Source organism: Salminus brasiliensis, chromosome 20 (assembly GCF_030463535.1).
Source record: "Salminus brasiliensis chromosome 20, fSalBra1.hap2, whole genome shotgun sequence".
NCBI classification, from domain to species: domain Eukaryota; kingdom Metazoa; phylum Chordata; class Actinopteri; order Characiformes; family Bryconidae; genus Salminus; species Salminus brasiliensis.
In genome coordinates, this window is record NC_132897.1 from 21997002 (window position 1) to 22011001 (window position 14000).

The 14000-nt window shown below is 42.4% G+C and overlaps 1 protein-coding gene across 3 annotated transcripts in view; it reads left to right on the plus strand.

Annotated features, from left to right (window-relative positions):
* Nucleotides 1–14000, plus strand: part of adgrv1 (adhesion G protein-coupled receptor V1) — a 187865-nt gene that overhangs the window by 113758 nt on the left and 60107 nt on the right. The window contains exon 85 of one of the 3 annotated variants that reach the window (XM_072664707.1): nucleotides 227–591. The exons of the other annotated variants lie outside the window; for them this stretch is intronic. Coding sequence (XP_072520808.1) covers nucleotides 227–433 — 207 coding nt within the window. The 3' untranslated portion in view covers nucleotides 434–591. Of the gene's footprint in view, nucleotides 1–226; nucleotides 592–14000 lie in introns of those variants that run through there. 3 annotated transcript variants of the gene reach the window in all.

The following is a 14000-nucleotide window of genomic DNA, read 5'->3' on the forward strand; positions in this document are numbered from 1 at the left end:
TTCTCAAAAGTGTATAATATGTCATGGCATTCAGACAAGAAAACATTGTATTGCTATTTTTTTTCATTGAGAATCACAGCATGATCTAAACTAAAGGCTTCATTAGAAGAAGTGTCCACAAACATTTGGACATGTAGTGTTGGTACTTGAAGATATAACGCAAATCCAGAAATATGAAATCACCGTAATGCAATTTTCCTTTGCCCATCCACAAACATACTTCTAGGAATTGTTGGATGACAGCTTGGATGAACATGGAACCTTATGGGCCACCATGGCTAGCCATGACAACCCAGCTATCTCCAGCATCCCTCCCCATAAAAACACAGGAGAGAAGGAGGGGGGGTCATGTGGCTACTGGGCTGCTGCTCGTGGACCGGTGAGCTTGACCGGAGTGGGAATTTTCCACTGGCCCTGGCCTCATATGGGATAAGGAGAAGACGTGCATGGCTTCTACTTAGCTGGGCTTTCGGGAACCTGTTTGCATTCTGTCATCTAGAATTGTTTTCTTTCTGTTCACGTCACAAACCATTCGAAATGGAAAATTCCATGCTAGCCATTCCCAGAGGCTGTCAGCATGAACGAAAACATTAAGCCTAGTCTGTTTGTACTGTAAAAGCAATTCATAAATAGCTGGACAGTGGCACTGTTTGATGACTGGCTCACTGTTCTTTCTTTGTCCTCCTTGTAGCTTCGACTTGAATTGAAACTGTGACTATAGTGGTCAATTTTAGGGTTAGGTTGAAGGTGTTTTCAGCAATATTGGCTGAACCAAATAGGAATGACACATATCTGTAGAGTTCTTCTATTTTGGCGGGCCGTACATAACTAAAAATTGCTGCTTCTCAGTTGAGGTTCTTTTTTCGAGAACGTCTGAAGTTTATAGTCTTCTGAAGAACTTTCAGAGAATTCTTAAGTTTACAAATCTGAAGTTACCTGTTAATTGATCAGATCTAAACAAACAAATTGTGTTAAAATAAAACTCAGTAATCCAACAAATGTGAACCTAAAGTGGGAATAGATTTTTTTTTCTATGGCCAAAATGGGGAGGGCTCTGCCTTGGGCGAGTTCATGGTCGCACCTAAGCCCTGCTTATCACATTTCATCACTGTCATTCAAAAATCCAAACTTAAAGTCATTTTGGAGCATTTCTATTGGCCATTTCATCATAAAATGTTGGCACACTAATTGAATAAAGATTCAGAAACGTCAGAAATGAAGATACAAGGCTTTTGTCTGACATCGATTATATGTTTAACTCCCTGAAGACTGATGGCAAAAATCGCCAGGAACTGTAAACTGCAGATCTAGAGAAACCATACAAGATGCCCAGCATCTCGTGATGCCTGTGGGTTGCAGACGTTTACTCATGATCCCCTTAAATGAAGAATAAAGGGCTGTGATTCGTATTTGATTTGCCCAAAATGGAGATAAAATGCCTTCAGATGAAAGAATTCTGACATTCTGTACTTTACCCTCAGACACTGCTCCATTTCACGTCCAATGTGCTGAAGCACAGAGCTAAAAGAGCACATTATGTCACGTTCTAATTATTTATGGGCATGTCTGTGGTTTATGTGGGTTTTGTGTGTTTTGCTAATTTGATAGTTTCAGTTGTGTCGGCTACAAAGATGTATTAATAGAACTCTTGTTCAGCTACTTTAATAGTCAGTAAGATTAAACCACTGTTCTTCTCGTGGGACATGACCATTCTGTTCAACCCTGCTTTTGAGAATCTTTCTGCTTTGAACATAAAAGGCCTCCACCCTCAAGTAGCATGTTTTCACCCAAGAAATGCTTCCTCACAGGTCCAAACAATCCACTTCATGCAAACACTTCAAACATGACTCAGTATTTCCGATCACCATAAAATAAGCACATGAAACTCCACAGAACTCCAAGCAATTACTAAAAAAAGTAATTTCCAGCCTGTTGCAGGCTGTTGATGCTGTGAGGCCATCGACCCTCGCATCCAAGCTTCAAGCTCATCTTTATTTCCCAGCTCAGCTGTGTTTGGAATTACTGCAGAGCTCTATGCACAGGGAAAATTAAGACTCTTTTCTGATTCATCTGCAGCTAGTGGTGGAAATAAAAAATATTACCTTGTTTCTGTAATGGAATACATTTTTTAATATTATTATATTATGTGTGTGCTAGTTATGTTTTAAACTTTAAAATTACTTAAAACTATACAATCGTCTCTCAGCTCCAAACTGATGTTATTCAGCTTCTTTAGTGCTCCTTGCCTATTTCCTTTATCATTTTAGAAGCATAACAGCTGTTTATTAAATGTATTGCTTGTATTTTCTATATTGACAGTATTTCAGCTGGAAAGCTATTGTAAGGTAGCTTAATGAATTATCATAGATAGCTAATTAAACCATTGAGCCCTTAATTATCTAAAACTATTACTGGAGGCAAAGTGGGTCAAAATAACCATAGCTGAAAACTGAGTCATTATAAGAATAAGATCACTGGTTGAATTATGAATGGGGACACTCTACAGCTATGTTAGCTGTATTATAGAAAATTGAGCATTAACGTCTTGGTAAAGTTCGAGTGACAATTTGACTTCTCAGTCATAGTGATGCTACGTATCTCCACCCCAACACGCACACCTTTTAGTCCCTTTGCTAGTTCCTGACTAAGAGTCTCTTAGCCAAGTAGACATTTTCAGTGCTCTTCACACATTACATTTACAGCATTAGGAGCGTTACAGCCTTAAGAGTCTCGCCCAGGGACTCTTAATGGTGTAGCGCAGCATAGTCACCCAGACCAGGAATTAAACCCCAGTCTCCCACATGGCGTGGTAGCTCACTGGCCGGTAGTGGTGTTCTCTGTTGCACCACAGCAACCACACCACTTCACCCCAGAACGGTCATGTCCTTCGAGAAGAACACCAATCTAGATATGACCGTGCCTACCTTATTACAGTAGAGGCAGTACAGTTATAGATACCCGGAGGAGTCTAATTGCACTGCTTATTGGCAACGTTGACAATCATGCATAGACTTCTTCTTCGTCTGTGCTTTGGCACAGTGTGATTATTAGCATTTGTGTGTTATCAGTAGGATGCTGTTTGGCCACGTGCCAAGCATTGATCTACAGCAGATGCTCTGTCGATGAACGAGGGATAATACAGAGTTACCTTTCAGCGTAGGAAGAAGCATTGTTCGCCTCATGTCGGCTGCAAAGGTCATGCTAGCTTTGGTGTCCTCTGGCCTGCAGCTAGAGAGCGAAACAACTGAAGATTGTAGGGAGTGGAAAGTTACCCAGGCTAGCTCACCCAGCCTTGTGTGTCTACGCAGTTTGGGCTCTTCATATTAGCGGCAATAACACACATTTAGACAGGGCAATTAGCTAGCAAGCCTGGGCAATAAAAGGGATTTCAGGAGTGCGGCTTTTAGCTTCAAATGCATGCAGCTTGCGCTCTGTGACTTGGTGGAAGGTATAGCAGATGGGTGTGTATTAATACATATATATATATATATAATCTTGATTGTTTAGTGTTATTTTAAAAGGACACACACTCGTAAACTGACTTTCCAGATTTTTGCAACTGCAAACGTTTTGACACTAACTAATCTAGCTCTCCATAAAGGCAGGGAGAACTGCATGGCTTGAGTCTTCGTCCTCCTGCTGCCTTTTGACTTCGAATGGACAGCAATGCTTTTGTTCAGCTCATCGGGACCAATTCTCCGGACCAAATCAGTGCCAAGAGTGTTTGTCTTTCCATATACATTGCCTCACTACTGGAGCTCCCCAGGGGTCATTCCTTGATTCACTTCTGTTCTTATTTAGGAATATATCTGACTGTCTTTTCTGATATCGCTTCATGGATGGAGACCCATCTCCAGAAATTGAATTTGGACAAGACCAAACTCTTCCAATTGCCTACCAAGAACTAGCCTTACTCTAGACCCCTCTATCACGGTTGACCCCTTGACTGTTCGTCATGCTCTGCGAAAAACCTTGCACTAATCAACTCAATTTCCATGATCACATTACGTCGACCGCCAAACCCTCTAGATTCCTGCCTGCAAAAAGGAACCTGAATTTTTAATGGTTCTGACGGTCCACTGGTGAAGGAAGCATAGTGGTCCTTGGATAATAATGGAAAATAGTCTTTGCATATGCTTAGATTAAATTTATTTATTATAATAAATATCCTAGAATAGCCTAGAATATTTTTACTGTAATTAAGAGTTTACGTGCTCCAGTGGTTTCATAGGGCCTAAGACATTGGTACTATTTTCCCTTTTTATTTATATGTAACACATTGTCTCTTAAGGCTAACCACACAACTTTTCATCAACACAGCCATGTTTCTCAGAAGTAGCTGCATTAACTGTGAGGAGGTCAAGAGTTCCCAGAGTCTGCTCCTGCTCTCCTCCACACTTGACCACCCAAGGCTTTCTGTGAAAACTGTAGATGTGTGCACTATTACATAAGCTGCCAACTCTTTGAAACCTAACTCCGGAGTCACTTATTTATCTTTACAGGTAATAAATTAGCCTTGGCTAATGTGTCTCTTAGTTCATGCAGCTTCACCTCCGCAGGCTTATGTAACGCAGCTTCTTCTCCAGCTGCAAATTGTGTAAAAAAAAAATGGCTGTCATAGGCAGTTCTTGCATGGTTTTAAAGCGTTTTTCATCTGCTTGCCTTCTGCATTCAGTCCTGGTCTGAATCGTATAATAGAAACTCCCAAGAGGATTCTACCTTCAGTTTCCTATGGCAAAACTGCACCGATTAGCCATGACATTAACACCACTAACAGGTCAAGTGAAAAACATTGATTATGTTCATCCGCAGTAACATCTGTCAAGGGTGGGACAGCAAGTAAACAGTCAGTTCTTGAAGGTGGTGTTATAAGCAGTGAAAATGGTCAAGTGCAAGGATGTGAAGGCTAAATTGTGATGGCTAGATGACTGGGGCAGGTCTTGCGGGTGTTCCTGGGAGGCAGTGGATAGTAAATGCCATAAGTTGTTTAAGAAAAGAACCACCTGTGAACCCACAACAGATGCAAACCATGAAGGCCCTACCTCACAATTCATAGGGCTTAAAGGATCTGCTGCCAATGTTTTGGTGCCAGATACCACAGGGCGCCTTCAGAGGTCTTGTGGAGTCCATGCTTTAAATGGTCAAGTCTGTTGTGGTGGCACCTACTCAAGAAGGACCTACTCAATACTAGACAGGCGATGTTAAGGTTGTGACTGACCTCTAGGTTGTAAATCTAATCTCGCCCTGCTGCCTCCCAGTTATGGTCAGTTGAGTGTTCTACTAATTATGTTTTGTCCAATTCAGTTCTCATCCAGTTCTTTGCTGAAAGACCGTTTGTTAAGGACAGTATTTTGGAAACATCCTCCCTTGTGCATATGTTTAACGTGCAGAAACCAGCTTGGATTTCAGCAAAGCAAGGAAATCATCTCGCATCCTGTGGAACTCTGGGACTTGATTCAAAACCGTATCAACTCTCCTGACAGGAACAGCATGCTTCAGAAATATTCATCCTGGCCGGTTTATTATTGTCAAGGACAGGAAACGGTAGGTCAGACAGTAGCCAGAAACATGCTCACCCTCCTCCAAAATGCATACATACCTACATAACGCATGTCTCATCACAGTGAGGGTTTAATATTCATTAATACAGAGAACCTTTCCATGGAGGTAAAAAAAAAAGGATCTTCACATTTAAAATAGGTTCTTCACATGCATGCTTCAGGTTTTTTTTAAAGAACCATCCATCTGAAGGTCCAGAGAACCCTTTTTGGCATGCTTATTTTAAAGAGTATACAAGCTTTTGTAACCCTCCTCAGGGAAGTAAGATTTGCTGATCCGGGAGCTCGGTCTTTTGTTTATAACTCCTCATAATTGCTGTCTGGCTGAGCTTTTCAGCCGTGAGAGTCAGACACTGACGGCAGAGCTGAGAGCCGTGCATGTGAGAGAGTTTATCCTGGACGCTCATTTGCTTGGAATAAACAAACAGCGGAGTGACGTGCGGCCTTTCCTGACGTCAGGAACGGAGGATGTGAGAAAGTTACGGAAAGGAAAGAGGTACTCTGGCCCTCCGCAATCCATGTGCTTCCTACTCTTCCTTTGCCTAGCCAAGATGCGTGTGGGTGTGTGTTTTGTATGTGTGTGTGTATGTGGTTGTTTTTGTGCAAATACAGGACAGAAATGGTCGGACTTTGTTAAGAAAACAGAAGGAAAAAAATAAGGAAACATACAGTGAAGCATTTTCTGACAAAAAGTTTGCATGCTAAGTTTCAAGCTCAGAATAATCCATTGTTTGTTTTGCACAGTTTTAGAGTGCAAAAAAAGGGCCCCAAAAAGTTTGGGCACCTCTTGAGCTCTCAAATAATTGACCTAGATTTTAGACTTTAATCAGCAATTAGTAATTGTTGGAGCTGTGGCTCGTTTCACAGGCCAGGTAAGGCCTTTGAAATGTTTTATAAATACTCAGACTCCTTAAACCCCACTATCAACAGCCATGGGCTCCTCTAGGCAGCTGTCTAGCACTCTGGAAACTAAAATAATTGATGTCTACAAAGCAGAGAAAGGCTGGAAGAAGGTAGTAAACTGTTTTGGAATTAAGACAATTAATTAAAGGCTCTGTATGCAATTTCAATCCGATTTCAAAGTCCAGTGTCCGTCCTCGGGCCCTGTCCCTGTCAAAGAGGAAACGAGGAAGGTGGCTAAGCACCGCTCCAGCCAATCCGCAACCGAGGGTGTTTGTGCTTGTGCACCAGGGTGGGGGGGGGGAGAGGGGCAAGAGCGAAGACACATGTAAAGGTGTTTTTAAAGCCGTTTGGATGGTGGAAAAGACCTTTGAACTTTGAAAGCATGAAAAGGAGTGAGGGTGTTGCACTGTTCCTGCTGCATAGCTGGGTAACACTGACAGTTTTGCTGTTTTACAGAAATAGCTCAGTATTGTTTTGTCCCGTTTGTGAATGCTGTTGGTAATAGATAATCACTACAGGTTTGCTTAGCTTTGGCAATTGTAGCAACAGTTTGCTAACCCATGACGTGCATGAAATTAGGGAGCGGAGGTGCTGAAGGAGCACTGAACGGAGGGGTGTATTTGTTTTGCTGTTGAATTCAAATATCACCAGCTGTTCTCCAGAATCATATACAGTGCCTTTAAGGCAGTTAACAGTAACAAAAGAGGTCAAGTTGAGGTCTGGAAGCTTGTATGTAGGATTACTAGAAAGCCAAAACATCACCCCTGTTGGACTGCAAAAGAATTCAGTGCAGGTTCTGAAATAGTGGTGCACTCTTCTATTCACAAATATGATGCATGCCAGATGGAGGGGGTACTGCGGGGCCCTTAAGCCGCACCTGACAAAAAAACATCAGTAGCAATAGTTGGTAATAATTGTATTATGAAAAGACAAGGCTAAAATATCTTGGGACACACACACACACAGCCTGCACCAAAAGATCCCAGAGCTCTACCCAGTGAACTGATTGGAAGCGGGTCAGAAATGCAGGTTTATGTTATATCTACCCCTAATGCTTCCGTATATGTGAAACATATTGGACACACGTATAGCCACACGTCCTGACATTGTAGAAAAGCAAATGTGTGTGGGTGTGTGTATGTCTTGTGTCACTCCACTCCCACACACACACACTCTCAACACAAACATAGCCAAGTGAATCCAAACAACGTGATGGTCCCACGACACAATCTGATTAGAGGGTACAGGCCATGTCTGAATCAGGCATGGAACAACAAGGCTGTTGGTTTTAATCTAATCTAATTGTGCCCACGCTTTCTCATTTTACTCAAATCAAATGAAAAATGAACGTGCTTCACATCGCCGCCCAGCTCTGCCCATTCAGACGTCCGGCTCAAACCGGACTGAGGGTCTGTTTTTTTTTTCGTGGGTGTTAGGGAAATTGGATGCACGCTGTAGAGGTCAAGACCCCACTCTTCCAGACCATGACGAACTGCAAGCTAATTGCTAATCTCGATGTACCACTAACACATGATAGCCTTCAGAGGGGGTCAGAGAGCCCTCATAGGAAGTTTAACGTTACCCCTTTGTGTCACCTTGCCTGGCGCAGAGCCCAGCACCATCCAGTAGGACAGTTCTGTGAGATCATTGCGTTGCAACATGCTGTGTTTTGATGTTGATCACTTCTTACTAAATCCAGCCAGGAAATACAACAATTATATTATTTGAAATAATGCTAAAATTATTTGATTTTAGCATTATTCATCTTCAGATTCACAATTTTTTACAACTTGGGGGAGACTGCTGCTGCTCTACTCCAGTGCTGCCTTGGTTGTGATGCCTACTCAGTAATATCAGTCTGCAGACACAGATGTTGTGACCGGATGTAGGCTTAGGGCTTACTAAAACCTGCATAGGGCTTCATATACGAGGTGAAATATTGGGAATGTCTAGCTACAGTATGAATTTGTGACAAATTATGGTCAGTAAAGCTAGTCAGCTTTTTACCCAGTTGGTTGTTGGTTAGCTAATGCTAGATCACCTGACTCCTCGCTGATGCTGTTGCATTACCTTTATACACTAGTATTCAACTACTTTGCACCAAGTTGCACCCATTGCTGACACTCATGTGCAAGTGCGCACACACAGCTTGTCTAGTGCCTGTAGAGAAGTATTACCAACAGAACAGGACACTCTGGAGCAGATAACCATGAACCTTATTGTCAGAAGCTGTGGAACAGTGGAACTGTGCTCTCACCGCTCAATACTTTTGGGATGAGTTAGGGATTAGGTGGGGTGTCTTATTGCCGAATGCAGTCACATCCTCACAGCAGTGCTCTACAATCTAGCAGAAAGCCATCCCTGGACAGGAGAGACAGTTTCTCCAACAAAAGCTGGATAAACATTTTTAATATCCTTGATTTTAGAAGAAACCATGAATGAGCAGGCGCATTAGCGGCAGTTCAAGAAAGAGGCTGTGGTTGGCTTCGCACGTATTGGAGGAGACGTGTGTTAAGTCCTTACTCTCCTAGTGCAGGGGGCATTGCTAGTGATAGGGAGAGCTACGAATAGGAGGGTTAATTGGTAGTACCTAAAAATTTGGTATTATTGCTATTATTGCTAAAATTATTATTATTGCTAGCATTAGGATGTACATGTTCTGTCTTTTATCAACATCTTAATAAACTGAAAAAGTACAGACTGATATCTGGCAATATACAGTATTACAGTTGTTAGCACTGTTATTATGTTACTCACTATGCAATTAAAATGGAAGACTGTCCTCACATACAGCATCTTGACACCACTATCAAAAAGACAGTAAAAGAATAATAAAAAGTCCAGAAAAGTTTACCTTTTTTATTTTTCTATTAGGGTCAAGCCATCTGTTGCATAACAGTGAGTGTCTGTACAGAGCAGAACAGCAGCGTAATGCTTAATATCCTGACCTTTTACTGATCACGTTATCCTTACGAAGACAGAATCAGTTCGGGTGGTAGTTGTGGGTGCTGCAGTTCTTTTCAAAGATTCTATCAAAATAGGTCCTTCACAAGAACCTTTTATTCCTTATGAACTGTTCACCAACTGCTGTGGTGTCAGAAACATGGGATTAATCATGAAACGGCACTCGCTGCAGCAGAAGTGCTACTGCTCAAACACTGGACTCCATAGTATGCAACTTCATGGTTAAAATGTAGGTTATGATCAACTTTGCCCTTAAGGCCTACTTTCTGTGTTTTTGTGAATGATAAGCTGTGCTCTTACTCTGCGTGTGTTGAAACGTGCATTTGTTGAAGTGCAAACACTAATATGCCGATGTGTGTAGACTCTGAACCCTCAGACCAATGGGCCTTGAACTTTTTTTTTTTTTTTGGTGTTGCTGTAAAAAGCTCTGCAAATAGTAGCATAGAACCAGCCTAACCTTTAACATAATTACTTACCCTCTACATGCAGAGTAGCCATGCTTACAGCACAGCATCTCTGAAATTCATGTTTTCAATAGAGCGTCATTCCAGTAGTTGCCCACAAACCACTTTGTGTTTACTCGCACTGCGTTTCATTCATTTAGATGCTTGGTACTATTGGCAGGGCAGCTTCCATACTGAAACTGTCTAGAGTAGGAGTGGAGGAGTAGAGTGTTCGCTTACAGCTGAGCTTGGCAAGTGTGGAGACCATTTTAAAGCAATGGAAATTTGGTGAAAATCAAAAGTATGCTTTTTATTGATAACAGTATGTCATACGGTGCCAAAAAAACACATGAGCAAGCCTACTTAATGATTTAGTTTTAGGTGATGCTAATTGTTGGGGTTTAAGCCTCCACCATGTTTGTTTGTCTGTTTTAGTATTTTGCACCATTGTAAAACTATAGTGAAGCCAGGTTCAGAGCGTAATGTATCTTGGCGGATTTGCTACATTTGGGGTAATGAGAAAATATTTATATTATTAATTATCTTAACCTTAAGCACTCAGTTGTCAGTAGTGTCATATTTTCTTTTGCGAAATGTTCAGAATGCTCCTAAAATCGTCATGTAATAACCCTGTATCTCCAAAGTGAAAACTTTAACGGAGAAAGAGAAAACCTTGGTGACTTTCAGTGGAAGTCAATGTAGAAAGATTTAGTCCCAGGTCATTCGGGAGCATTTCTACTGGTGCATTCAGGATGAAACTTTGAATCTGCCAGATTCACATATGGGTAAAACAAAAATGGAGATACAAGTTTTTTGTTTTTTTTTCCAGAACAGTGAAGAAATAAGCCATTGTGCTTTGAGAGCCACCCCTCACCACACTGTCAGTCAGCTGGTCGTTCATGCTGTCCACGGTGCGCTCCCTTTGCTTTGTCTGGCCTCTTGTCACTGGTCCTGTATTGGCCGCGCCTGTCACCGCCACTCACTGCCACCCTCTCGGACCACTGGATTCGGACTCCGGCCCTCGCTCTATTTTTGGAAAACCCAGAATGTGTGACTGATTCACTTGACCTGAACTTTGGAGGGTGAGACGGGGCAAAGCTCTGGCTTCACCTGACCGGCCGCCCCCTGTCTTCTTGTTGACTGGCGCTGAGGGGAATGCTCGCTTAGCGTGGCCTAAAGCCAGCTGAGGTAAAACCTCTTCATTGATGGACAGATTAAGGTCCAACTCGAAATCTTGAGTCTGATCTTCGAGATTTCATCATATAATTGAAAAGAGGTCAGAGATTTCCATTACTTATACACTCACGACCGTTGTCGTACATGTAGACGAGACGTAGACGAGACGTTTGAAATCCACAGCCTGGATTGACCATCTTGCGCCAACTACGAAGATGGCCTCTGACAGCGAAAGGAAAGGGACTGCTGCAGGCTTTCAGAATCCAGAATATGGTCATGTTCTTGCTTCCCAGGTCATCGTCAGAGAATCTTCAGAGAATATTTATCATATAATCTGGTGTTCAGCACATGTAAACATAAATGCTGTCATACCATCTGCCACGGAATTTAGCCAAGACTTTGTTGGCATGTAGCAAACTATGAATCTACGGTGGTCGTCCAGTTGGCAGCAGGATTTAGACTGAACATGAACGTTCATTCTCCAGCCAGTAGAGCTAAAGAGCCACTGCTTGCTTGCTGGAATTCAGATACCGAGGGCTAGTCTGATGTCCTGTGTTTCGTCTTCAACAAGATCTGTTGAAGACGTGTTCCCAACAAGATCTGTTTAACCACAACTCTGACATAACGTTGCATAACAGACAGTATGTATGCAATTAGGCTTGTAGAACATCCTGGCTAGCATTGACTGGACTATGTGACTTATTTGTGCTGAAGCGGGCTACTCACGGTCCAGTGTGGGATGTGTGCGCACCTTGCAGTGGCCGAACAAGGACTCTATAAAGCAGACTAGAAATAGAAAAAGTCATAGTGCCGTTGCCAGGTTTCCAACAAGTGTCGGCAGGATGTGCAGACAGGCACGTGAGGAAGGAAAGCAATCAACCATCGATTTCATTAAGTTCCTCTGCTATTTTGGGCTTCTTTTGTTCCTATCCCTTGACTGCGACGTCGTTCGCTTTGCTTTGGTTGGAGTTGCAGCTAACTGAGCCTCTGCAGTTTGTCACGTTCCCAGTCAACCGAGTGTGACCTGGGATTTTCTCCTGCATCTTTTCGGCAGTACTCTGACCCGACCTATAGGGGTCACCCTATATCCACAGTCTCTGCTGGAACAGGTTGTACAGTGCGTGCTGTTTTGTGCCCCTACAAGAACTCCCCTACCTGGAGTACAGAAGAGAGTCTATTCTTATGTGACATCCAGTCATTAGTCAAGGAACAATGCCAGGAACAAAGAGAGGACAAGGTTCTCGACTGTTGGATGACGTTTTGAGAAATACAGCATTTAAGACAGCACAACAACAAGGACAGGGTCACTGTTATTATTACTGTAATGGAGAATTGTTATGCAGTCCAGATGGTCTTCATCTGGGAAGATAAACACTGATGTTTATCCACGAGCCGATAGATGTAGACAGCTATATATATATATAGCTTACTGAATCATTCGTCTCCAGGTCACAGGTAACTTGAAGGTTACAGAAGAATGTTTTTTGAAACTTTTAATGGTCATTTCTTCAAATCCTGAAGTGAGGAACAGTTTAGACGAATCTAATGTCGATTTGCTATGCCTGGAAAAGGGATTTTACTGGTAATGTTCTACCATGTTTTGTCTAGGTTATGCATTTAGATGCAAACTCAACCGCCCTGCAATGTTATCTAACCTTTGCAGTTAATAAATACTCCGAATCGTTTAGCATTTTGTTACTCAGAACCAGATCTAAAGCAGATGCCAGAAGAAAAACACCTAAACTTTATGCACGACTTTGAACTTTGAGAACGTCCGTATTGATTTAGTCCAGCATTCATTTGAGTGCAGGGCTTCTATGAGTTTGCTTTTAATCTGTCCCCTTAACTGCCAAGGCGACTGCTTCATTTGACCGCCACGGCTATTGTGAAGGTCTGTTTATGACCGTGTTCCCATGGCCACCTCTGTTTTGGCTGGCCGACAGTGTCCATTTCAGTCTGAATTATCTGTCAGTGAGATAACTAACTCTGTGGCCATAGCCCACAGTCGTGCTATAGGTGATAAGAGCGTGTGATGATGGAGACAGCAAGCGGTATCAGGTGTTTTGGGGGGCGGGGGATTGAGTGATACTAACTGCTCAAAGTGGTGCTAACTGTTCATTTCATTACTGTCGGGGGCCGGATTTGTTGTGGAACCCCGGTCACGTTGTGTTTGCACAACTTTGAGGTACTTTGAGGGTGATTCTCTGTGTACGTTTCATCCAAACCTATATGCTGAAAACCTTTGCGAGGTATAAAAGCCTATAGTTGGGTCTAGATGCGTTTGCCATTGCTTTCTCTTATATAATGTGATGTAGGCTAATTTGTAATACAATCTCACTCTAACATGCTGGTTTACAGTGAGGACATCATTCAGTACAAGCTCATAAACCTCACAGGAAGAATGGGCAGGTATCGTGTGGGTTGCCAAGTATAAAGAGCTTGCAGTAGGCCACCTCCTGCAGGGCGCTGTTTACTATAGTAACAGTACAGTGTAAACAAGGACATGGGCTATTGTCATGCAGCTACATGAGAATGACCTGCCACTGGGCCAGTCATTAACTATCAGGTTGGACTAAAACCAGAATAAACAGGTTTTGGGTTATACAACTTATTTAAACCCTTGTTATTTTCCCACATTAAGGGTTGATATCAACTTTCTTGACCAAGACCAAGCCACCAGACCCGGAAATACAGCATTCGCTTAACAATAGAGTACCTGAGGAATGTTTCCAATAGAGGTTAGATACTTCCTTTGCTAGACCACCAATCTACAGACCACCAAATAGGGAGATATCCCTTAAACAGCCCATGTGGAATCACTTTCAACTTAGAGTATTTGTGAAATGACAAAACCACTGCGGGCCTACTGAGAAATCCACTTTTTCATCACATCAGCTGTTGTTCTACTTACAGTTGCCAAATATCCTTCTCTTGCCACCTATTTTGAAATTGCCCT